Source organism: Lissotriton vulgaris, chromosome 12 (assembly GCF_964263255.1).
Source record: "Lissotriton vulgaris chromosome 12, aLisVul1.2, whole genome shotgun sequence".
NCBI classification, from domain to species: domain Eukaryota; kingdom Metazoa; phylum Chordata; class Amphibia; order Caudata; family Salamandridae; genus Lissotriton; species Lissotriton vulgaris.
In genome coordinates this window covers 632,699,562-632,725,429 of record NC_141700.1, presented here as the reverse complement: position 1 = coordinate 632,725,429, position 25,868 = coordinate 632,699,562, and the positions used below count along the sequence as shown (strand labels likewise).

General features: G+C 45.0%; 1 protein-coding gene across 1 annotated transcript in view; it reads right to left on the bottom strand.

The window, feature by feature from the left end:
- CHMP1A (charged multivesicular body protein 1A) overlaps window positions 1-22,205 on the bottom strand; it is a 101,895-nt gene extending 79,690 nt beyond the window's left edge. The window contains exon 1 of the mRNA XM_086945794.1: window positions 21,888-22,205. Coding sequence (XP_086801920.1) covers window positions 21,888-21,894 — 7 coding nt within the window. The 5' untranslated portion in view covers window positions 21,895-22,205. The remainder of the gene's footprint in view (window positions 1-21,887) is intronic.
- Window positions 22,206-25,868: the final 3,663 nt, after the last annotated feature.

Genomic DNA, 25,868 nt, shown 5'->3' with positions numbered 1-25,868 from the left:
GGGACCTTTATTCACACGGTGTGGGAATGTCCACTGATTGTCGGTTACTGGCAACGGGTAGTGCGCACAATGGCTCAGACACTTCGCACCACCCTCACTCTAGACTCACGGCTCTGCCTGCTAAACATCTGGGAGCCGACTGACCTCACCTTTTATGCAAGGACCTGGGTCACAGTGGGGATGGTAACAGCGAAACGGGACATAGCACAGAAGTGGGGATCGGCTGATCTCCCCACACTGCCCCAATGGCTCCGCAACATGGACATGCTTATGTTGACTGAAAGGGCGGTGTACAAATTGAGGGGCAACCCACGTAAATGGAATGGGGTGTGGAAACCCTGGAACTCCTATAGAGGGGATATCTGCGAACCACTGGAAGAGGATGACATCGAAGGATCTGAGAGTGACGAGGAGCATTGAGGGGGGGTATAAATGTCTATAGGGCGTGTGCAATGGAACTGGGTGGGACCTGCCTTGGGAGGTAGTAAGGGTGGGTGTGGGAATTAGGGGGCTTTGATACAATGCACTGCTCTCTTTGCAGATGGACTGTGCTACGAGTGCCGAAAGCTACTACTTCAAGTACGTGCCGGACTAAGTGTGCTGTTTTTCCTGTTTTATGTTTGTTGTAAGATAAAAAAGGCAAGACTCAGACGAATAGTAGCCAACAAAACACAAAATCGCAAACTGTATTTCTACGACACATGTAGATCCCTATTCATCACATCGCCGATAAGGCCTGAAATGCTTTGCTCTAACGTGGATGATATACATTTTGTCATTACTGTATACTGTATTACTTCATTCACCCAGTACTTAATGTGTGATAACGCGATGGATGAAGCTGTATATACTATCTTTGTTTTGCACCAAAAATAAAAATTTTAAAAAAAAAAATCGACCTGAAATAGAAAAAAATGGTATAAGAACTACAAGCTTCATACGGCCAACGAGGCCCAAAAGTTCCATTCAAGACCTGCTGCGACCAGCACTTGAGTGGGCCTGTCACAGCGGAGAGATCATTATCCGTACGGCGGGGCAGCACCTGGGACCAGGTGGGATGCAAGAATTCTCTAGGGGGAAACGGGGAGGTGATGATGTGCCCTCGGGCAGGTCCATCTGCAGAGCAAGAATGGGTTGGCTTCAGTTAACGAGTGGATAGATCATCTTTTTTCCTCCCAAGTGAACATGATGACGAAGGGGTGTCCCCACTGGTACCGGATATTGAGTTCTTGAAGTTTATCTGTGATTAGTTGAAAGTCCCTCAAGTGGACGGAAGAGCAGTCCTGAAATAGTTGAACAGTGTAGCAGAGGAATGTTAGTTCGGCTTAGATCCACGCTGCTTTTTGGACAGTTTCCTTCTCAACAAAAAAATTAACTTGCGTCAGAATGTCTGGGATAGATTCAGAGCATCCCCGGGGAGGAGCTATGTGGTGCCCAAAACCGGAGGAGAACCATATCGGTCTCCACAGTTTGTGTGTAGGAGCTCCTCTGTAAAAGCCATAATATCACTGCCCTCTGCCCCCTTCGGCACCCCCTGTTGCGTATGTTGTTTCGACAGCTCCTGATTTCAAGATCCTCCTACTTCATTCAGAGCTCTAAGTGTTGTTCCTCCAGCATTGCCACTCTCTGCCAGGGCATTTCCTGATCTTCAGAGCGATTGTCTACTGTGTGCTCCAGGTCGTCCACTTGCCCTTGCGACAGATATCTTTCAGGCAGGTCTTGAAATCAGTCTTGAGGGATCCAATTTCGCTGAGAATTCCCTGTAGAAACCGGTCCATATAAGCTTGAGAAATGGGCACTGGCATTGCACTCTCTTCCACTCCAGAAGTCAGGGGAGCAACGGCATCTGCACCCGTGGCAGGAGTCTTATTCCAGAGTGAAGTGACTGGATTGTCTCTCGCAGACCACATAGGAGTGTCTTTCGCCGACTTGCCCTACGTCATAACGGCCACTCACAGTGCATGGAGGGATGCAGACAACCAAGGGAGACCCTACAAGGCCTTTAATGGAGGGGTAGAAGAGGAACAGGGGCCCAGTACAATAATAAGATAAGATCTTTATTGCTTGATTAATAAAAATCATTGCAATCAAAACATCTTCACTTCACACAATATTTAAAATCTGTAACAAAAATATCATTAAGAATTAACCAATACATTCATAATTATGTCTTAAACCAGACCAATTCACACCACATTGAGCATATAAAAAAGAAATATAAAAAAAAATCAAACATGGGCTAAGTCATGCAGAAAAAAGTAATTCCATTGTAGGCACATATTAAAAAATGCATCAATAATTACTATAACAGGATATTGCATATTAAAGTGCCGACGTGCAATAATTAGTAATTCCATTGTACAAAGACAATAATAAAGTGCATCAATAATTACTATCGCAGAGTAGCTTCAATTATTACATTTCTAATTATTAACCTAGCAGCATGAACACTAAGTTCTACGAAATGTCAAACTGTGCAAAATGGCTCTTAAGTTCAAGGGACATAAATAAAATACATCTCAAACTAAAAAAATGTGGCTGCATATAAAAATGTTATCAATTGGCATAACAACGGGATCGATTCGCCAGATAAGGACCTTATAAGTGCATGACGAGCTGATCTAACCCCAATCTTCAAGAATAGGGGTTTAAAAAAAATACACCAAGCACACTATATGTACTAATGATTCTTGTGGCTATCGGCATAGTCTGCAATTAGAATCCTGCCACTGCTGAATCCAAGACTGTGTGCCCTCTTTTGTTGGATTTATTCCCATTCGTAATTTTAAGAACATATAACATTTTTCCCACGAGAAATGAGCAGTCAAATACGGCTGAATGCGTAAAAATTGGTATGAGCTAATCACATACCATGCATAATTTTTCCCTGCTAGTGCATCTTTATCCAACTTACGGGATTCAGATTCGACCAGTAGACCCCACAAGTTGCACAGAACTAAGTGTTGTCCCATGAAGGTTTGTCCAATAGACAGCATGGCAGGTGATTGAGAGTCAGTCACTGGAAGGTAGTGCAGCGCTGCCCCGGTGGCGAGTAGACCAGGCACCAACAGTGGGGCCCCCGCTGTAGTGCAGAGAAGTCCCAAAGGTCCAGTAAGCGCAGTCTTAAAAGGGCTCGGCCACTAGGGTCCCCACTCCCCCCCAGTGCTTCAGGTTCCAAAAGTGCTCCTCAGAACCAGGACAAGAAGCGGGGGAGGGAAGGCACAGGGGGTCAAGAACCAACTGGGGCCTGTCACTGTCATCACCAGGTACAGGGCAGGGTTTTAACATTCACTCACTAAACCCCCTGTCACGAATCGCAGACCAACAATAATCCAAGCCCCAGGGCAGGGCGACTGCCACCCACCAGGGTGAGTGGCAGCTGGAGACAAGGAGGCTGTTGATCTGCGGCCCGGGCACCGCCCCAAAGGCCTCAAACAAACGTGCCCGTGGTCACCAAGTCATCTCTCAGGGGGCCCCAAGTAATGAGCAGCAGGGACTCACACCATGCACTCTCCCTCCCACCCCCACAGGCGACTCACCAGCACAGGCCCAGGCCGCTCTCAGCATTACCAAGTCAGGCCGAAACCCAGCCCCCCAGCTCCACGCTTCAAGGACTCCCCTCACGGGTCTTCCAGGCAGCAGGTGGTGAGGAGCACAGTCAGGGAGCCCCACAGGTAGCAGCATGGCCCGCACAGTGTAGGGGCCACCCGTCGCTGGTGCAGGCAGCACAACGGCTCTGCGTTACACTGCAGGCTCCTCAGCCTCCAAGATAGTGGCTCCCCAGGACGGCAACCCAGGTGCGGAAGAGAGTAGCGTCATAGCTCGGTGAGCGGGGTGAGGGGGCGGGGGATCGGGTATTGGCACTGTCCTCTCCAGGGGTCGGGTGCCCCGCTGTCACCAAGGAACAGGGGAGAGGATGTGGTCTCACGGCTATACTGCCGACTTTGGAGATGGGAAACCAAAGTTCGAGCCTCTGGTCGACTCTACATCATGTGATTCTGGGCAAATCACTTAATCTCCCCGTGCCGACCCAAAAAAAAAAAAAGAAAATTAATGTGTCCTTGTGTAACGTAACTGGTGCTCATGTAAAGCGCTCCAATACCTTTGGGTTGAAATTGCGCTATATAAATCTGCAAAATAAACCACAAACAAAACAGCAGGTCAGCTCAGCCAGTCAGTCAGCTCGGGCCCACCGTGCGGGGCTTCAAGATGACCCCGCCGCCGATCCCGTCTCCGCAGATGGCCCCAACTCAAGGCAGTGGCTCCAGGACAACATCTCCGGAGCAGTCAGCACTCTCCAGGCAGGAAAGGCAGGGATGGCAGGCTACACAGGGTCCAGGCTGCTGTGGGATGATTCCGGTGCTGAGAAAGCCTTACGAAAGGAAGCGGGAACCCGGAGCTGCAGTGGCGCACGTCTCACCCCATGTGCTCCCAAGCCATGCCCTTCTCCAACCCCCACCCGTTTTTTTAAAATTCAATATATATTTATTAATGCTTTTACAGCCAAAGAGCAGGAAGATCCCCACCCCCACATCAACATTTAAAAGTAAATTTGCCCCCACTTTCAAGATGTGTTTTAAAATAGGAAACATTGAACTCTGTTTTTACTAGGTAAAGCCAGACCACTAGCCACACCCACTATCGGTCCCCTTTAGGACATAAGGAAAGCAGCATACCCTACTCAAGCCGTTGCAATAGAATTCAGTCAGACTTGGGTCAGTGCTAGAAATCAATGAGCAGTTTAATGAAATGTCAATCAAAATGATGTACTTTGTCATGATGTCAATGGCAATAGAGGGAAACACCAGACAATGTCTCTTTCACCTGTAAATTAAACAATGCCAGTACTGCTTGGGAAAACTGCAAAGTAAGGAGTGGGACAAAACCAGCATTTCCATGTAGGACTGCAAGACTCAGAATGGGGCAACAGTAGCTTTTGTTTTTCTCCTAACATAAATGGATGATGAGCATAAAAAAAACTAGAGGGCAATAGTGAGCTCGTATTCTCTTCAAGAAAAAATCCTACTCAAGATCTTACAGTCTGGCCTGGAATCCCTTTAGTGTCTAGTACCAGGATCTACAATCCTCTCTAAAACTCAGATTACTCTAACGGCTTCTGCCTAGGGCTGCATGAGGATGGCAATGCTATGCCAATTTCACTCTCTACAGAATGCAGCTGCCAGACTGATGACAGCAGTTCAGTGGTCTGAGCACTTGTCTCCGGTGCCTCCTCAGCTCCAGTAGTTGCTGCTGGAGAAGCATATTAAATTCAGGACCCTCTGCATAATACATAGGGCATGTGGGAGTACAGGCCAGAGGATGAAGGAACTAATCCTGCACTCAAAGGGGATGAATGATGACGTGATGGTAGGAAAAATTACGTTTGTGATCTTACTTAGATATCTCCTTGAGTAACATTCAATCTTCAGAATAGTGTTGCCTAAATGCCTGACATGACTGTTTTGCCTAGGTGTTGTTTAGAAAAATATCACCTAATTTAGATTAATTATAAAAAATCTACATCCAACGGAGCAAATGTTGTGAATGATATTTGGGCCACAATTATTATGTCAGATGATATTTTTGTTAACAATATTATGACATACAACCAAATCCTTGGGACGCACCTGCAAACTTTGAAGTGGTACAACTAGCAATTAAAGAACCCTAAAAGACATCTGCTGCTTTACTGAAGAAGGACAATCACCCAGAAGCACATGCCTGTGAATCCAAAGAAATATCAACACTGGCTGCACCATCTGATGGTGAACGCTCTTACAATAAATCGTATTCCTACTATGCGTTCCCTAACTTAGATGCCTAGGGTAGGTCTCCGTCTTGGTCACGAGTTGGACATCCCTAACAGAGCGATCAGCAAGCAGCTGGGCTAAGGGTGAATAGCGCAGTGACCTCGAAAATGACAGCAATTGCTCCTCTGCCTCAACCCAGAAATGCTTGTATATTTACAACCAAAAGCATCCTTGCTCTCGAGCTGAGACCGTAATCAAGCAGACATTGTTATGATCTATTGACAGCTCTATCGCCTTATGGATGAAAACAAATAACTACATTTTCACAATGTGTGTCAAATCCTCGTACGTGGTGTTCAAAGTGTTGTGATAATGTTCATACTAAGAGGAATCTGTAAGCCAAGTAGTTTCAAAGAAACTAATCCTACATTGTCAAGCACGTAAATGTGTGTCAAAAGTATTTGTATAAAAGAAAAGGCAACTTAGGAAATGTGTATATGGTAAAAATGGCAGAGTTCCTCCCCGGGTCTAACTAGGACACCACACCCATCCTCAGACATAAGTTGGCTAATAAGCTATCTAAAAAATATGAAAGCTATACTAACTAGTCTCACAATATCTGCATATTGAAGTGATTATAAAATATATTCTTAAAAGTCAATTTAAAAAAGGCAATCGTACAGTTTGAAAAAGCAGAAACACGCAGAAAGTTATTAATAAAAATCTAAAAAGCGCATAAAAAACAAATTTTAAATCAATTTAAGATGTTAAAAACAGGCCGAATTAGAAGTTCTCACCAAACAGTATAGGCTCCGATCAGCAGAGTAAACATTTCTGTTCCCAGCAACTATAGATGATGTTCCCAGAGGCACACCTCTTAGCAGGTTTATGGAGCAAAATGTGTTCCCATCCACCCCCACAGCAGCAGCTGAGGGAGTGACCATAGCCAATAGGGGATCCACCAACCAAGAGCCAAAATCTAATTCACTAGGAGCAATTGCATCACAACATAGCATGTGTATTGGTAAAGCACATGTTCACCCAAGGGTATCTTGGTGCTGAATAACAGATGTGTATTGTTATCCAACTTAATGGTACTCATATTATTGACCTCAGAAGGATAAATGGCTAAGTGGACCGGCCAGGATGCTAACCTGTGACCCTGAGGTCGAACACAGGCCCCTACAGTGGGCGCATTAGTCCACGAATGCACCTGACGCAGAAGGGCTCGTAAAATGCTGTCAGAAACAATTGGACAGCGATACAAATGGGCCTTTAGGGGGTCCACCAGTATATTTATGTCTGAAGGCTCAACCAATTGCTTTGCTAGGCTCAAGCCCAAGACACACTCAAAAGTGCAAAGCAGAATACAGGCTTCGAGCAGTGTTGCCAAACATGCCGGAATGGTAAGAACCAATGCTCGTTCAGTACCTGAAGAAAAGCTGTGCCAAAGCATTGTACCATGCAATAACGGCACAACAGCAAATGTACTAGTGCCTATTCTATTCATTCTTGGAATGGGCAATCCATTGCCGAGCAGAAAAATGTAAATCACAGTTCTGACAATCAGGAGCAAGACAAGCGGAAGACCTCAAAAAACTGTTCAGAGCATGGACTGTATAAAAGTTGAAATGACTCCGAAACTGTCTGGAAGGTGCTAACCAACTCGGAAACTAAGTGTTTCAAAAAGTGCAATATTACCGTTGTTATCAGACATACTAGAAAATACAGTGCAAAAACTATCTAAAATGTAGTATGAAGTTATTGCGGAGTAGCAACTTTATCTCTGAAGAGGACATTGCAACCTGAAGATCAAACATCTCTTTTGCAGATGCAAAGGCCACATCTTTTTTAAACAAAAAGGCTTTCCGTTTCCTCAGCGAAGCAAAGTGCACTTTTGAAAGATTTTTTAAAGGCCAAAGAGTTGCTTCCCTAACTGTACGGGCAGGTGGAAACAGAACTTGGGTGCAGTACAACAAGTGACTATGGAAGCAACCGCCACCAGATAGGCGATTCCTGGTTTAATTCTGCAGCAACCTGAAATAACGGCCACTGGGGAACCTTTCAAGTAGCAAGAAAGATTTGCCACAGAAATGTTACAGACCCCGTGAAGGAAAACATCCTTGCACATTAAGGATCCTCTGAAAGTATTCTTGCAGTCCGAACCACTGAGAAAAACCTCAGTTTCCCTTTTTCGACACAGAGATTTGAAAGGTAGTTCCCACTGCTAGTATACAAACCCTTCACCTAACACTTCATATCTGTGCACTTGGTGCTATTGTAGACAGTACTGGAAACGGAATGTTGAAATCGAAAGACTGATGTACCCGTGGATTATCCAATCCGCGGACAGAGATTCTGAAACGGTGAAAGGTAACTTCTCCAGTTTTTCTATGAGTAGAATAGCATACTTCGCATCTTTATGTACCATGAGTATTTGCTACTTTGTATGGCGGTAAGGAAAAACAGATTTGTGTCAATAATAATTCTCCATGGCACATGGCCAAAACTTAAGTGTTTGAAGCGTCCAGTTCAACTGCAGAATAGACCCAAGTTGTGACTGTCCATGTTGTAATGTGGACATATCATGTTGTATATAGTTGAACGCTGAATTAGTGCCCACTTCTCTAAGAGTGCAGCAAGGCTTTTGCATTAACTTGACAGCTCATAGCCAAGAAAAAGGACATTAAGATAGACAATTTTGGATTTTTTTAAAATTAAATTTGTAGCCCATGTGGGCAAATCCCAAAATTATGCAGTCTACTCTTGTCAAGTGTTGCATAAGGTCAGATATCTGCTTCCAAGTGAAATATTTTGGCAGAAAAATTCACTAGAGATATCAAGGATTATGTTGCATTTCTTCAGTACTATGTTGTTTAATAGAGCAGCACTATGTGCATTTAATACTCAAGATGTGCACGAAGCTGTGTTCAAGTGTCTATAGACTAGACAATATGAATGAATCTGTTACACCTTGGTATTCAAGTTGTTGCGAGTATTTCTTCAACTTGCTAATTGGATATTGTCTTTGAGGTTGAGGGTTTGTCCTCAGTGGTATTTCATGGTAAGCGGAACTGTCATCTCACCCCACACAGTTGCGGTATAGCCAGGAGCTAGGGCCCACTCCTTGGACTATGAGAGTTTTACTGATTCTGGAACAAGGTCAGAGAAAGCAGGTGAAATTACAATTTCGGGTTGGGAGTTTCTGGTTTTGGGGGGGGGGGTCTGGTTTGGGATGGGGGGGGGGGTTGCACAGCTTGGGGCGGCCGGAATTTCACTTTTTGTTCTGTCCTTTTGTCCGCATGTTCATGTATTCCTTGAAGCGACTCTCAGATGATGCCTTGCGTTGATACGCCCCGGGGGGCCCCGGGCACCCTGCGTGTCCTTAGCTGGAACGTTTGGGGTGTTTTGCATAAAATCAAGCGTGGGGCTGTGTTGCGACAGGCGAAGCGTCTAGGGGCTGACATCCTTCTGCTCCAGGAAACACACCTGTTGGGCACTAAGGTACTGTGCCTGCAGAGATTTGGCTACCAACAGATTAACCATGCTGAGTTTGCGCGGGGGTCCAGGGGCGTTGCTATCCTGGTTCATCGTAGGGTCTCTTACACCCACACAAAGCTCTGGCAGGACACGCAGGGGAGATATGTAGTGGTACAGGGGGTGGTGGGAGGGACTCCCATAGTCTTGGGTTGTGTATATGCCCCGCCGCCTTTGCAATGGTCCCTCATAGAGAAGCTATACACTGTGTGGGCTGATGTCCCGGATGTGCTGATGGCGATTGGTGGTGACTGGAATGATGCTATGGATGCTGCTAAGGACAGGTTCCGGCGGGGGGGGGCGAGGTGCAAGTGGGCCGGCCCACAAAGCTGCAGGGTTTGGTGGCTGGTATGGACTGGATTGATTCATGGAGGCATACTCGCGGCGCTGCACGCGAATATACATGCGGTGCATGGGTCCTTCTCGAGACTTGACTACATTTTCATTCCCAGGGCAAGGGTGGGCTGCCTGGAGTCGGCGACGATCCATCCCCGGGGTCTCTCGGATCATTCCCCGGTGTCAGTGAAGCTGTAGCTAGGTTGGGGGAAGACAGACGTTTCGGTGGTGCATGTGGGTGTGGCATCTTCAGCAGGAGGACTATAGGCGACATATGCAGGAGGCGAAGTCCGCCTACCTTACATCTAACGTGGGCTCTGATGAGGGGGCCACTACGCTATGGGAAGCCCTGAAACCTACACTGAGGGGAGTGGATATCGCCTGGTGTGTGGAGGCGCGGAAGTGCAAACGAGAGGCATTGGTGCGTGCTGAGGTGGGGGCCTTGGAGTGCAGTAGTAGACAGACGGGTGAGGCTTGTGATGCGAGTCAACTCCTGCTGGCGCAACAGTCTTATGCTGCGTTACTTATGGACGAGGCTCGTCAGATGTGGCTTGCCACACGTAGTAGAATCTGCCAGTGCGGAGATAAGTCCAGCAAAATGTTGCATAGGCTCTGTCAAGGGGTCTTTCATGCGCAGCAGTCACCAGGGCTACTGGATGATGCAGGGGAACCATTGAGGGACCCCGGTAGTCTGGCCGACAGCTTCGCGCTGTATTATGCGGAGCTCTATGCCCCGCGGGGGTGTCTCCTGCCTGCTCAGATTGATAAGTTCCTGGCGGATCTGCCTCCCAAGGCGGTGACGGATGACGTGCGCGGCCAGTTAGATTTTCCCCTGTCAGCTGACGAACTTCGCACTGCACTGGGAGAGCTGAACTCGGGGAAGGCCCCTGGTCCAAATGGTTTCCCCAGTGAAATTTTTTAAGAAATATAATACCCAACTGGCTCCTCACTATCGGGCGGCCTTGGAGGAGGCTAGGGATCAGGGTAGGCTTCCCCTAGACTGGAAGCACACGGAGGTGGTGGTATTCCATAAGCCGGGACTGTCCCCAGAGCAGCACTCCTCCTATCGCCCCATCTTGCTTCTCAATGTGGAGGCCAAAGTGCTGGCCAAGGTTCTGGCCAATAGGCTCCTTCCATATATATTGAACCTGGTGCATCCCAATCAGGCTGGCAGATGGACGCTCAGCTGAATGGATTTGACTGGGTGGGGGGTCCATCCGACAGAATAGTGCTCTATGCGGATGGCGTCCTCTTCTTCCTTACAGAACTCCATAGATCAGGGCCGCACCTTCTAGAAATTCTACAGATCTTTGGTGATAACTCGGGCTTATATATGAATCCCCGCAAATCTACCCTGTGGGTCTTGGGCGAGCAGACGTCGGTAGTTGGGCCACGTCACTTCAGGTAGCACTTGGAGGGCTCCAATATTTGGGGGTCTTCAAGTCAGATGCCCCGGCTGTGTCTTGGGAACAGAACTTGGTGCCAGTATGGGATCGGGTACGAGCAGACATTAAGAACTGGGCGCGTATGTCACTTGTCATTTATGGCAGATCGGCCATCTTTAAGATGGTGGCGCTCCCGCGCCTGCTTTATCAACTCCAGAACCACCCCTATCCGATTCCTCCGAGCTGGTTTCGTCATGTCAATTCTCACTTGGGACAGTTCTTGTGGGAAGGGGGTGTGGTTCGGGTGGCGCTGTGCACGTGTTTCCTCTCCACTTACTGTGGAGGACTAGCCACGTCGGACGTTCTCTCCTACTATCAGGCCTCTCATTTATTGGTGTTGAATGAATGGTGGTACGGTGACCGGGCGGATCCGGCTTATGCCATGGAGCGCTTCTTGATGGGCTCCAATACGCTTCATACTATCCTTTACTCTGCGCTCCTGCGTAGTGCACTGCCCACAGTTACTCTGGCGGTATTTCTCATCTGGAAGCAGGCCCTGCACCGCGTGGGGTGGTGGAATGTCCTGACAGCGGAGACGCCTTTATGGCACAATGGCCGCTTCCCAGCTCTGGTCTCCCTACAAGGTTTTGCGGGGTAGGACAGGGTGGGTATCTCGACCTTAGGGGATGTGATGCATGACACCACATTGAAATCTTTCCAAGAACTCCGAGATGAATTTGATATGCCCAACTCCCAATTTTTTTGTTACCTTCAGTTTTGCCACGCGGTATCCCCCAATTTGGAGGGTCTGGAGACGTTGCCGGACTTCAATCCACTGGAGGCAAAAGTATTTATGGGGGACCTGATAAATAAAATTTGCGCATATACCAAACACTGGTCATTCATAGTTCTCCTACACTTCAGAAACTCAGGGAACACTGGGAGGGAGATATTGGGGAGTTGGAGGAGGAGAACTGGAGGGAGGCACTGGCTTCACCTAGAGGCGCTGCTATTGCGATGTGCCTCCGCTTGGTCCAGTTCAAATACCTGCATAGGGTCTATTATACAAGAGTTCGTCTGTTTTGGGCGGGACAGATTGCCTCGCCGGTTTGTTTTCGCTGCCAGAGTGAGGAGGGGACATTCCTTCATACTGTATGGAGTTGCGGGATCGTAGCACGTTTCTGGAGAGGGGTTTTGGCCTGTTTAGCGGAGGTGTTGGGGTGAGAGCTCCCGAACACTCCACAGTTTGCCTTATTGCATGTCATGGATGGGGTGGGGGTAACATATACAAGAGACACTTGATGTTACTAGGCCTTACCACTGCTAAGAGAGACATAGCCAAAGGGTGGAAAGATCCCCGTGCCCCTAAGATGACGGTCTGGAAGAGGGGCCTAGATTTTTATATGGGCCTGGAGCGCCCGATCGTTGTAGCTAGGGGTTGCCCTCGGAAGCATTTTAAAATTTGGAAATGCTGGGCAGATTACAGGGGGGTGTTGTTGGAGCCTCCAGCGGAGCAGGATGATCTCCCTCAGGATGGATGAGGGGGGCTGTGTAAGAGAGTCTGGAGTATGGTGGGGACGGGACGCATGGACTACATGTGTACGATTATATGCATCGTGTAATACATGTTCAGTGTGGTTTTCTTTTCCTAGCTATTTTTCCCCGGTCCTATTGAAAGCTGTGCGACTGCGGGGGAGGGAGCGGGGAGTTGGGGAGTGGGGGGTTTGGGAGGTGGGAGTGGGTGGGGGTAAAGTTGGGTGGGTTGGGGGTGATTCATGTTTTCTTTGTAGTGTTTGTCTATACGGTGGAAAAGTCAAATGCTAATGATATTGTGATGTTTATTGCGACAGGCTCCCCTGGGAGTCAGGGCCCTGTGCTGCATCTGCAACTATGACAATAAAAATGTTGTTTTCAACAAAAAAAATACTGTTTCCCCGTTTGGGCACTCCATTATGAAATCAGATGGCCAAACATTTTCAGCCAAAAGAATATATTATCCTTGGGTTAAGTCCTCCCAAAAAACAACATTGATGTTTTTTGGGTACATTACCGTCCAACTGGAGTTGTATTTCGTATAGACGATGTGGGACACTTACCCTGGTATCAGGTGTTTCCACTGTGATATACTCACTCAGCCCTACTCCCACCAGACAATCTATCAGGTTCTGGCAAACTAACTTCTGCTGCGATATCTAGCATTGTCACCGCACATTACCTCTCAGAAGCAAAGTCCTCTATATCCAGGGCATTCCTGACATTAAATCTAGCTACCTTCTTTTTTAATTGAGGTTTGGAAGGCTCCTGTTTAGTTATGTATTCAGATGAGCGTTGCGAATCCTACTTCAGTTTCACATGCTCTTCCAATGTGTGCTCTGCCCATCCACCTCTCTCCAAATGTTTATCGAATGAATTCTGAAAGGAACGAGTCAAACGTGTATCAGTATCCGGATACCAGTCAGGTTGTCTATTATTATTATGGTTTCACAGGTTACATCATTTTCTGTGACAGTCTGGTCTTTGTTTTTCTTATTCATTCCCTTCTTCTTTGTAGAAGAGTCGGGTGCTTGCTTAGAATTATCATTTTCTGAATGACTCTTTAATTGTAGTTTTGCAGGTCGCTCCTAAATTACCCCTACCCAGCGTAGCATAGGTTTCTTCGATACGTTTATGTAATTTGTGCTCCAGCTGTGCAGGAGCCAAATCCCAGATGTGCTGGCATATAGCCAATGCTGCTGCTTCCCCCTTTATGTTACTTAACATAATGATGGATACTGTAGCAAAATTGCCTATCAGTTTCATCCCCAAGTCCAGGGGAGGTGCTGCCCCCCTACTCGTTCTGGATCGGTTTAGGAACTTTAAGCAAAACCGCCAATGACAGGGTACCGTGTGGTCTGGTATATACTGCAGCAAAGACTGTACCAAAAGCTGTACAGTCTTCTATTAAGGGAGCCATCCCATTGACAAGCATATGGTTAGTATTCTGTGCTTTTCCAATTAGCCAGTATAGGGAAACACTGCCTCATGCAGACTTGTTTTTTTGTGCAATCCAGAACAGAATCTCCTCCCGTATGATGGGAACTTTTTCCATGACTGTAATTAGCATTTGTAGGATGATGCCCGGCATAGCCAGTTGTGGTTGTGTAGCCTGAGTGGCCCGCGCAGGGTTCCGTGTTAATGTTCGCATAACGAACTGTGTCAAGCATTTGTATATTATTACTGGATCTTTGTACAGTGTTCGCACCTCTGCTACTCGTAAGTTATTAACATTAGGATGCAGAGTGTAGCCAGCTAAGACTGGCTGTTTGCTCCCTCATTGTTGAGAGGATCGAAGTTTGTTGTGTGGTAGGGTAAACACAAGGAGATGATGGACGGAGCGCTGAAACTTTTCAGACACTCCCACCCAGTCACAGATCTTGGTTGAATCCATCATCGTTCTTTAGATCACTTTGCCACCCCAGTTCAGACACAGCTATATGCAAATCAGTCTTGACCCTGTGCCTCATGGGAACAGTCCAGCCCGAACTGCCAAGCCATGTCTTCCCTGGACCGAAAACAAGCATCCTTGGACCCTTTCCGGGCTAACAGCCCTCATCAGCCAGGCTAGCTTGAATCCAGAGGCAAAGTGAGCAAGGGACCCACATCTGGGCATATCCTGCCAACTTAGGGCGAACAAAGCAAACACAAGTAGATGATGGACGTAGCGCTGCTGTCTTGTGCAGTATCTCAATAGAATTAACATGAAATTCTGCTAGCGTGGCTGCAACTCTTCGTTACGCTGTAGGTGAGCCGACAGCACCTGACAGCAGCTTCTTGGAAGATTTTATCAATAAGGTTCAAAGTGAGTGGGAGATGAGAAGCAAAGCTTTTTACAGATTTAAAAACGAAGAATTTTAATGTGAAGCGCCACTGGGAAAAACGATTTGTACAGAAATTAAACATAAGGATAGTTCTCATCAGATTCCCTGGATCAAGGGCCAACAAATATGCCCAGAAGATCAGGTGAACTGAGGTGTCAGTAAAATGAAATAAAGCAAAAGGCAACCAAACAGTTTCAATAAAGAGAGACTTATAACTGTCTTGATAAAGATGGGATATTATTATAACCATCGAAACGCGTTGACGCTTCACCCAATACAATCCATGGAAATAGCTTATCCTGCAGTTAAGAAAAATAGATTGTATCTAGGATCAGTACTTAAATTGTATAGACAGGATGTGTTATTAAATGACAAATTGTGCTGTCTGTATTTGTCTCTCTGTTAAATGTTTGTTGGTAAATACAATTGAGGTATATGTTTTTAATTCCAATTGTACATGAATTAGGTATCAATGTTCTTGCAATCACCCCTTTAGTGAATCATGGGTTTTTCTTATGTATGTAATATATGATTCTATTGGTATATGAATTTGACTTCATTGTATTGTACTCAGTTTTATAGTGTTTTTTAATTGCAACAATTGTCGATTTTTAATTAAAAAATATTTTTTAATACACATTTCATATTTTGTATAGTTGTATTTAGAATTCTGTATGATCTAACATATGGGCTATATTTTCTCTTGCTGGGAACTTTGAGACTCAGTATAACTTTCCACCAAGGGATATTTACTTCTACCCATCCTGTGAATCTGCCAGAAGAGAAAGTGTGTATCGGTATCCGGGGAAGCATTTGCTAAGGTGGACTGCATGCGGATGAAGTGAAAGTCTTGGCATATGTTCCTTCATAAAGTAGAGCAGATCGAGTTCCAACTAATTAGTAGCCATCCGATGAGAGATTATCTGTAGTGATCACATCAGCAGTAATGGGGAAAAAAGACGTTATCAATTTGGAATGCCTCTGCATGGGTAATACATGAAAGCCACAGATGCAATGACCCTGCCACCAAGGTAATAATATTAACAATAATAATACCCCAGGCCTTCTGATTTATCACTCAATAATCCGCTTTAAATATATTAAAATCCAATCACTATTCTCCAAAATATCAAGTTGTAAGTTCTGAAAATAGACACATTTTTGTCCCAAAATCATGCTTTTCAATGTTGGGATACATACATTAATTCAACCAAGCAATAGCTTCCAATTTAGTAGACTGGGCTGCACACTAGAGAGATACTTGAAAGAAGCTGGAGAGCTACTAGTAGCTCGCGAACTACACATTTGAAATAGCTAGGCTTGAGTCACCTTCAGGCATATTTCCTAGAGCTACACCAATACTGGGCCATCTCTGCTGCGCACGACAGTGCAGGGGGGAAAGAGGACTCTATCGGGAACAACCTGCATCCAACTCCGAGTATGAAAAGGCAGTAGTGTTATATGTATAGCACTCAGAGACCCTATTGTATTTTGTTTGTGTTATATGAAATCGCACAAACACTGCAAGAGGTGGGTTGTCATGCCATTGTCCAAGGTAAGGCTATGTCGAATATCATGCTCATGAGGAAGTGTCATACCATTACATTTTGGTCAGAGTTTAGACTTTTGGGTAGTTCCTCGTGAAATGTAAGAGGGTTCCCACCCCTCACATGTTCCTGTTAGCTGCTTCAGTGTTTCCTGTACATCCCCCTAATGAGAGGTGACAACCCTCCAAGCTGCACTTGAGAGGGAAGATGCACCCTATTGGGAAGACAGAACTATAGGAGACCAGAGTGATGTGTCACCTCTTTTAGAGGTTGACTAAAAGCTAACAAAGTTAGCAATCTGTGCAGTAAAATGTTATAATTTGGCTACCTAGAGATACTTTGTCAATCTGTCGCTCTATTTCTTACTGTGCAGCCAAAGAGACTGCTCTAGTGAGTAATCCCTGTATCCAGGGGTGGCCTTTAGCCTGTGTGAGCTTGACCTACGCCCAAGATGCCGACCTCAAGAGGGGCACAGGAGCTGCCGGCAGCAGTGTTTAAACACAGTGTCTGAAGGTTGCTGGCATACATCTGCACATTTTGACTTTTTTTGTTGTTGTTCATGGAGCTCATGATTCTTGTCCCCCTCACCTTTCCCCTTCTACTTCCAAATTGAGAGGGCGCTAAATTTGGTTTACCCGCAGTACTATCTGTTCAAAGGCCAGCCGTGCATGTATCACTGAGACTTTTTTTATTGAACCAAAGACCCAGCAGGGCTTTAGGTGGCCTGGGTCCCTCCGAATGCTAGACCCGGGAATAATAAAAAATTTACTTTGAAACAGGCTATATCATAGTCCTAAAGTTTACTGACAAAAACACTGATTGATTTCTGAACAATAAATATAAAGAAGGTTAAGATAATCCATGTCAGCATTTTATTTCCAGTTTATATTGCACGTTTAATTTAATCTTGCATTCCCCAAGACTGTTAGCTATTTCAAGGATGTTATGTTACAGTATTTTGTTTAGTAGTTCATTACTCTTGTGTAGTGCATGCATTGAACTGAGTCGCCTCCATGTGTTTGTTATCGGCCAAAATTGAGCACTCTAGGTTCGAGGCTGAAAGCAGTGACAGTTTTGCACAGTGCCTGTCCGTGGGTCAAAAAGGTGTTCAGAATACCTTGTCTTCCAAGCTTTGGCCTTCCTACATAGCAATGGTCATGTATTACAGTTATGATAGTGATTCTGTGTAAATGTGTGTGAAGGAGGTACACAGTTGTTAAAATATTTTAAAAGGCCGAAAGAGAATGCAGTGCATACATGTGTGTGGATGTGTTGCGTGTTTAGGGGTGGTGAAGTGAAAGAGATTTGGGGAGGGGGGGTGCGTTCAGGATTGAGTGGTAAGGAATGCAGTGATGTATAAGATATGGAGATGTGGAGGGAAAATGATGTACAGATCTAAGAGTAACCATAAAGGGAGTGATGGGGACACTCTGAAGGCCACTACCTCTTCCCCAGGACTCATTAATATTTAATAATAGAACAACAATGCCCTTGCACTATACAAATTAGAACATTTTAGTAATGATAGTGTTGAAAAGAGATGATCAGTTTGTATACATCCACACTTTCGGAGTGACTTTAAGAGAATCAATCATCCAAGTTGAGGTATAAGAGTTCAAGAAAGATGTTCTGTTCTTGGTGTTAAGTAATTGTTTATTGTTCCTTTAGTTATGCCAACACGTGTTTCATCGCAGGGAACACACTGCGAATCTTCAGGGCCTCATGAAGAAAGTATGACACTAGTGCTGGAAATGTCCGTATCCGGGCACTTCTTTGGTTAAGGGATCTTGATCAGTAGTGGTGTGTGTAGTTACCGGGAGGAAAACGGCACCGGGAACCTCAAGAGAGAGTTTAGCGCGAATAAGGTGTACCCGCCTTCGAGAAAATAGAACGCCATAATTTTCTCTCTTCAAATTACTTGTCGACTCCTCCCGGTAACTACACACACCACTACTGATCAAGATCCCTCAACCACGCAGTCAGCGTGTTCACTGTTTTCGAACCACCGAGAAACTTAACCAAAGCAGTGCCCGGATAGGGACATTTCCAGCACTAGTGTCATACTTTCTTCATGAGGCCCTGAAGATTCGCAGTGTGTTCCCTGCGATGAAACACGTGTTGGCATAACTAAAGGAACAATAAACAATTACTTAACACCAAGAACAGAACATCTTTCTTGAACTCTTATACCTCAACTTGGATGATTGATTCTCTTAAAGTCACTCCGAAAGTGTGGATGTATACAAACTGATCATCTCTTTTCAACACTATCATTACTAAAATGTTCTAATTTGTATAGTGCAAGGGCATTGTTGTTCTATTGTTAATTGTGTGGACCTCCTTGGTCCAACTTTGAGCGGTTGTGTGAGATTACCGCTCGCCCTTTTGCCTGTACCAGTCATTTCACAGTACTCTCCACTTTGCGGATATACAGGTGTGCGCCCAATTTCCCTGGTAAATGTAAAAATCTCCTTGCTGTATAACAAAATCATTAATATTTAATGCACAGTCTAACAATTTCAGAATTGAAACATTTTCAATATTATTTATAGCAAAATCATTGCTGTTTACTCATTTATCTCAAAACCCTAACCATCACTGACAAAGTAAATAGTCCTGGCGGGTTTTGGTGTGTCAGTTGTTGTGTTACATATATTAGAATACAATAACAGAAAGCTCAGAGGGGCTACAAAATACCAGTTGAGTGGCACACCACGGGAATCACAGAAATTGAGCTTACGTGTTAAATCTCACATTCTTAATAACATAGGCCTCACAACTTCTAGAGACCTCCCATTCATATCATCCCTCTAAAAGCCCAGGACTCAAGCGCGTATGGAACATAGTCACTAGAATGAATCTCGTCATTTTGGAACGTTAAATAGTTTCTGCATCTGGAGAGACATAAAATCATACTTTAAATGGTTAATGGGTTTATGCGGTTACGGGCTACCAGTAGCAGTCCTTCCAAGTGTCACTCATCAGGTGTGACACTCACGCATTTCAGTGCGGTGTTCTGCATCACTCCACTGAAATGCATGGTCACGCATTTTGCCGACTTGCCAGCTTGCGCCACTGGCGGCGCCTGTGCACGGCTCCTGCAGCTCAGAGTCAGAGACATGCTGCAGCCGGTGCCAGCAGCTGCTCTTCATAAATAGTTAATTATGTATGTTGTAATGGCAGCTCTCAGCTTGTGGGCTGAGTGAGAGCGCAGCAGCGCTAGGCGACTACAATGTGACAATCCTCGGTGCTGGCTCCAGGCTGGAGCTGTAAGTTCCTGCTGCGCCACGGCTTAAGATTAGCACACAGTTCAATTAATGACGGGGCGGGCCACCCTCTCAGCACGATGCTGGCTGACACAGCTAGGCACTCACCAGGAGCGCAAAGGTATATGCTCGCCCGCCGCTGCATTCACTGAAGTCAGGACAAGTTTAATAGACGAGCTGCATGGCCACATGTAGCGCGGGTGTACAGCAGACAGTGATGTTAGCAGCCTCACATCCACGTTGAGGGCGGCAGCGCTGCCTAATTTTGCAAGAACCTACTGCACACACACTGTCATAGCCGGAGGGGTGCTGCACTACAGTTTAGCAGCCATAAGATTTACGGGCCGGAGCGAGTCATGCACCCACCGCGGCCGCTGCCAGGAGCCCCTATGCGGGGCTACAGAAAGTCGTTTAGCGGGCTGGCCCTTTCCGCCGATGGCGCTGCCTGCTACAGAGTACAAGTAAGTATTTGTGTCACAAGCTCATCTCCAATTCAAAGCCCAATTATTTTAAACACGTCTGACACTGAACAAACTAAAGCCGAAGCAACTGAACCTGAGGCCTCAAAGGCTGTAGCTCCACTATAACAGTGGCCATAATGGGCTGAGTATACTCACTCAAGCTGTGGCTGGTGCCTCGTCGGCTGGGGCAGCAGCACAACACTGCACCTGCTCGAAAATTGTTTGCGTAAGTGACAAGCCACTTCTCATTTGTAAGACGCATTTGATGCCCTCAAATATCCCTGCTTACGTGAGGGTCCTCATCATCAGGCAGAACTGTGATCCTAGGTAACGTTGGGACATGTTCTGCTGTGTGCTGACTTGCCTGTCAATTCCACACCCAGAGAAGGTGACACAGAGCAACCCTATGCTTTGTGGTCTTTGAGGCCTGCAAGTGGTCGTGCTCCTGGGCAAAGCCATGTGTCTGAACACCGTCCGTCCAAGAGCAGACCTTCCTCAGCCTGCACCCCTCTGATCCCGCAGTATGGCCCCAGTTTAAAAATTATTTCAGCTATCGCCTGGGTCAATTCATTCTGGCTGTCATGTTTTGTCAGCATTGGTGTTCGCAGTACCCAAGTGTAAGGTATAGGCACAGTTCACTTTAAAATGCATATAAAATATTAGCTCATACACTTTAAAATGAAAGACAAGTCAAACTTAAATAATCAGTAGGATTCTTTTTTTTACATTACCAACTTCTAACCTTTTCCATTACGAAATGTTTTCATCACATCTATCATACTACATAGAAGAGTTTAAAAGAAAATTTGCATTATCTTTTGTTATCTATTTTGTTTCACATCTGCAATATTATGTCATTCCGAATGTTGTGTAATGTTACATGTGCTGGCTGGCTGCAGAGTGCCCTGCTCTTATTGGCGTTTCTCTGTACTTTCAGTTAACATTTTTAATAACACTAATGTGCACTCTGGTATTGTTGCAAGCATGGAAGCTGAAACTTCCTAGCAGAAACAAGTGGCCTGTTTGGGGACAGGGCTCTCTGTGTCATATTAGTTAGTGTCCTTCCATTTCACGTGTATAGCAGCAGTTTTAAGATTTTTTTAGTTTCTTCCTCACATGGGTTTACCTTCTAATATTTATGTTTCAATCGTCTTCATTGGTTGATTTTGTTCGCGAGAAAATGTCACTCATAGTCATTGACACTCATAATAACACTGAAATTATGAAAATGTCACACATAGCAATCTGAAACCTTGGCAGCTATGCAGTAGACCCACTCTTAAGTTATGAGGTTTCACTTGTCTCGCAGTCAGGTAACCTAGTCAAATATGTGTCAAAAGCAACGGGGACGTCTTTAAAGATAAATTAAAGTTGAAGGGATTCGATGTCAAAACATTGGTTATGAGGCTTCAACCTATCAAAAACAAACCTGCAACAGCACCACATTAGGTGGCGGAAACGTATTCATGTTTATCAACATATGAGTATATAACCAAACCTTTGTTTGCGTAGGGCTGAGCCCTGAGCGCCTTCATTCTTGAATCGACACTAAAAGCACCCGAGGAACTTTTACAAAATATAATCAAGATCATTCCTCGTTATCAATGAAAGGCAAAAGGAGCCCCGTCTAAGCAGGCACCTGCTTACAGCCATTCAGTGACGGCATTATAAAAACTGCGACCGTCTCAAGAAGACACCCGTTTCCGCCCTCACGCGCACCCCATCTTCAAGGACTGCTTTCCTCTTACCGTCCATGATGCCCTGAGTATCTGGTTCTCCTCCTGTACACCTATGTGACAACACTCCCAGCCCTGCCTGCGGACACTTCCGGGGTCCGGCTATTTTGATGCTCTCGCGAGATCTGTACACCTCACGTCACGAGCGCCAAATACTTCCTAGCTTAAAAGGGAACAGGGGTGCCCTCATTCAAAGAGCACTTGTCTCGCTGCAGATGTCCTCCAGGAAGGCAAGACAGTTGACGTCACGCCTTCGCGTCCCTTTTTAAGGAACCACTCTCTCATCATGGCTTGTGTATACTATACACGCCATGCCAGGTACCTCGCAATGGTTTAAATGGAAAAATAAGAGCAGGTATTCAATGAAATAGAGGTGTGGCAAGTGGGCGGAGCTAGGGGTGAGTCTAAGGGCAAGATATGATCATACATAATGACTTTTGTACTAGTTACAGCACATAATAAAGCAAACGAGAAATGCGTTTATGTCACTAAAACAGATTAACTCGTTACACATAATGAAAGCCATGATGGCACATTCACTGGAATGGTCGCTGCGCACCTGATTGAGAGTGCAGGGTCTGTCAAGAGATCTTGTCCTGTTAATCACAGCGTGACACAAGCCCTTTCAAACCCCTGCAGTTGGGGGACATTCAAATGGGTGCTGCAACTCTGCAAAAGTGGCAACAATGAGGGTTCTGGCCAAAGCAGTAAGGCTGCGCCTATACAACAATCAACAAAGAAATGCCAGTACTGCAATTGAATTAATGATTTGATGAATTGAGTGGCAATCCTCAATTCAATAAGACCAATAAATCCGTCTGTTAACTTCTAATTAATTCTTTTTATTTTTCAATTTCTTTTATGTGTTTTGTTTTCTTGGGTTTAAATAACGTGCTTTGAAACAAACAATGTGATAAACAAAAAAAGGACTCATAAGGTGCATACAAAACATTCAATTATGTACAATACCTACAAGAATCTAATCCTATAAAGATTATTTTGCAACACATTTAGAGGAGACATTAAACATTTCAAAAGACTACACTTAATACACTTGAAGACATAAACACACAAGACAAGACACTATTAACAATGGTATGACAAGGGTTCACCGTTCCTAAAGAAAAATGTAACCGCCCTGTTGTTAATAAAGTTTCCGTTGAGAGAGGTGCGGATACTGATGTTTAGTACAAAATACTTTTTAAACTTGTTTTTTACAGTAGACCATCCAATAAGTCAATTTTTATCATTTGTAGTCATGAAAAGATTGGTCTAATGGGAGGACGATGAATTTTCAAAAGGGCAGTGGTCGACGCGTTTCGAATCCCTTATGTGGCAGGGATTCTCATCAGGACCATGTGGACTCAATCTAAAAATAAATCAACAAACATTCAGTCAGTCTTACTGGGTGGCACTCAACTTCTGAACAGTCATGCATTCTCTCAGATCGTACCTTTAAATCAGATTACAGCGGTCAGTGTCCCAAGTTGTGGAGTGCTCATTTAGCTGTAATGCAAATGAGCGTGATTAGAATAGTTATGCCAAAGAAGTCAACCGGAATTGGTGGGGGCCACCAATCTGTGTACTTACATAGATCGACTATTTTGCCACGTGATCAGCTTGTATTCACTTTCTTCTGGCGATTCTAAAAATAAAAGACATAGTCTCTTTGAGCTTGAGTACTCTGTATGCGTGTTGCGCATATGGACATGAAGTACTTATTAGTGAGCGTTTATTTGCAGCATGGAAGGATTGTGTCCCAGGAGAATCGAAAAAATATTAAGGTGCGCATGGAGATGAGACAAAACGAGCTTTATGTAAGCACTATGAGGGTATCTATAATCATCTTTAGCGTTTATGGCTTTTTGCGGCGATCGGTGGTAAGCCTTCTCTAATTACGTGCCCAGATTCTGAAAATGAGTATTTTGGGCTGAATGGCTAGAAACTGTATGTATTTCCGAGGTCCGCATCAGTGGCGGAAATGCAAAGTGTGCACTTTTCAATTAGTCCGGTTTTCATAACAACCGAGTTCCATTTACCACAACGGATACGCATGTATGCGTGTTGAACATTCAAGAAGCTTAGTAATGAGCGTTGGAGAATTGCAACGGAGGGAGCGGGGATATAAAGCATGAAATCGGAGCATTTATAAAAACCATGCACCGCAGCGGTCCGCTGACAGCGGCAGTGCGCACAGTTTAAGTTTTATCCTAAGTCCGGTTATCGTAACGCATGGGGGAATCTTACCGGTATTATTGATTCAGGTCTCCTCCAAACGCGTCCTTGCCAATGACTGAAGCGCGAGAGTCATGGTTCCGGTTGATCCGGATATTCAAATAGCTGCACCGCTAGGCTTGATGGGAATTGAAGTTTTTTGCGGAATTTTGTAGTTTATGGACTGGAGGGGCAGTGTTAGTTGTGGATTGTCCTTATTTGTAATATGTTGATCATGACTCAATTCAGGGGATTGGATTGCTCTGTATATTGAGGAGATAATTTGGTATTTTAGTGAGACTGTCTTGTTGGATTTTGCCAAGTGTGGAGGCATGTATAAGATTTTAAAGCGTTCCAGGAAGTGTGTGATTATACTAGCTACATGGGAGGACCGACCATACTGATTATAGGTTATAAAGTTCCGACATTTCATTTAAGCCACGAGTGGCTGAATTGAATTTCAGGATCAACATGGCTTCACGCTGTTTGAGTTTGGCCTCTAGGTCTCCGCCCCTCTGGTCATGCTCTAATTTTGAGATGACAGTCCATTTAAAATCGAGGTCGCCGTGCGACTCATCGATCCAATGTTGTACAAGGGGTGCCGTGATGATTTTTTTCTTTATTCTCGATTTGTGTTGAGAGATTCTCTGTCGGATCTCTTGATTGGTTTTTCCTATGTACAATTTTGCACATGGGCATAGAATGGCGTAGATCAAATTCTTAGATTTACAATTTGTGAAAGCGTTATGCTTCCATGAGATTCCTTCATGTTGAAAAACATTCCCTTCAATTGTCGAGTTACAGCACAGGCATGTGCCGCACTTTTTGTGTCCTGTAACTGGTGGTAAGTTAACAAACTCCCGTATTGTGGGTGCCTTCTTAATAGGGACGGCTGCTCTGATTATTTGGTTCGCAATGCTCTTGTCCTTTTTAAAGGCAAATAGTGGTTTGTCATTTAATAAAAGATGTTGACACACAATTAAATGACAAACCACTATTTGCCTTTAAAAAGGACAAGAGCATTGCGAACCAAATAATCAGAGCAGCCGTCCCTATTAAGAAGGCACCCACAATACGGGAGTTTGTTAACTTACCACCAGTTACAGGACACAAAAAGTGCGGCACATGCCTGTGCTGTAACTCGACAATTGAAGGGAATGTTTTTCAACATGAAGGAATCTCATGGAAGCATAACGCTTTCACAAATTGTAAATCTAAGAATTTGATCTACGCCATTCTATGCCCATGTGCAAAATTGTACATAGGAAAAACCAATCAAGAGATCCGACAGAGAATCTCTCAACACAAATCGAGAATAAAGAAAAAAATCATCACGGCACCCCTTGTACAACATTGGATCGATGAGTCGCACGGCGACCTCGATTTTAAATGGACTGTCATCTCAAAATTAGAGCATGACCAGAGGGGCGGAGACCTAGAGGCCAAACTCAAACAGCGTGAAGCCATGTTGATCCTGAAATTCAATTCAGCCACTCGTGGCTTAAATGAAATGTCGGAACTTTATAACCTATAATCAGTATGGTCGGTCCTCCCATGTAGCTAGTATAATCACACACTTCCTGGAACGCTTTAAAATCTTATACATGCCTCCACACTTGGCAAAATCCAACAAGACAGTCTCACTAAAATACCAAATTATCTCCTCAATATACAGAGCAATCCAATCCCCTGAATTGAGTCATGATCAACATATTACAAATAAGGACAATCCACAACTAACACTGCCCCTCCAGTCCATAAACTACAAAATTCCGCAAA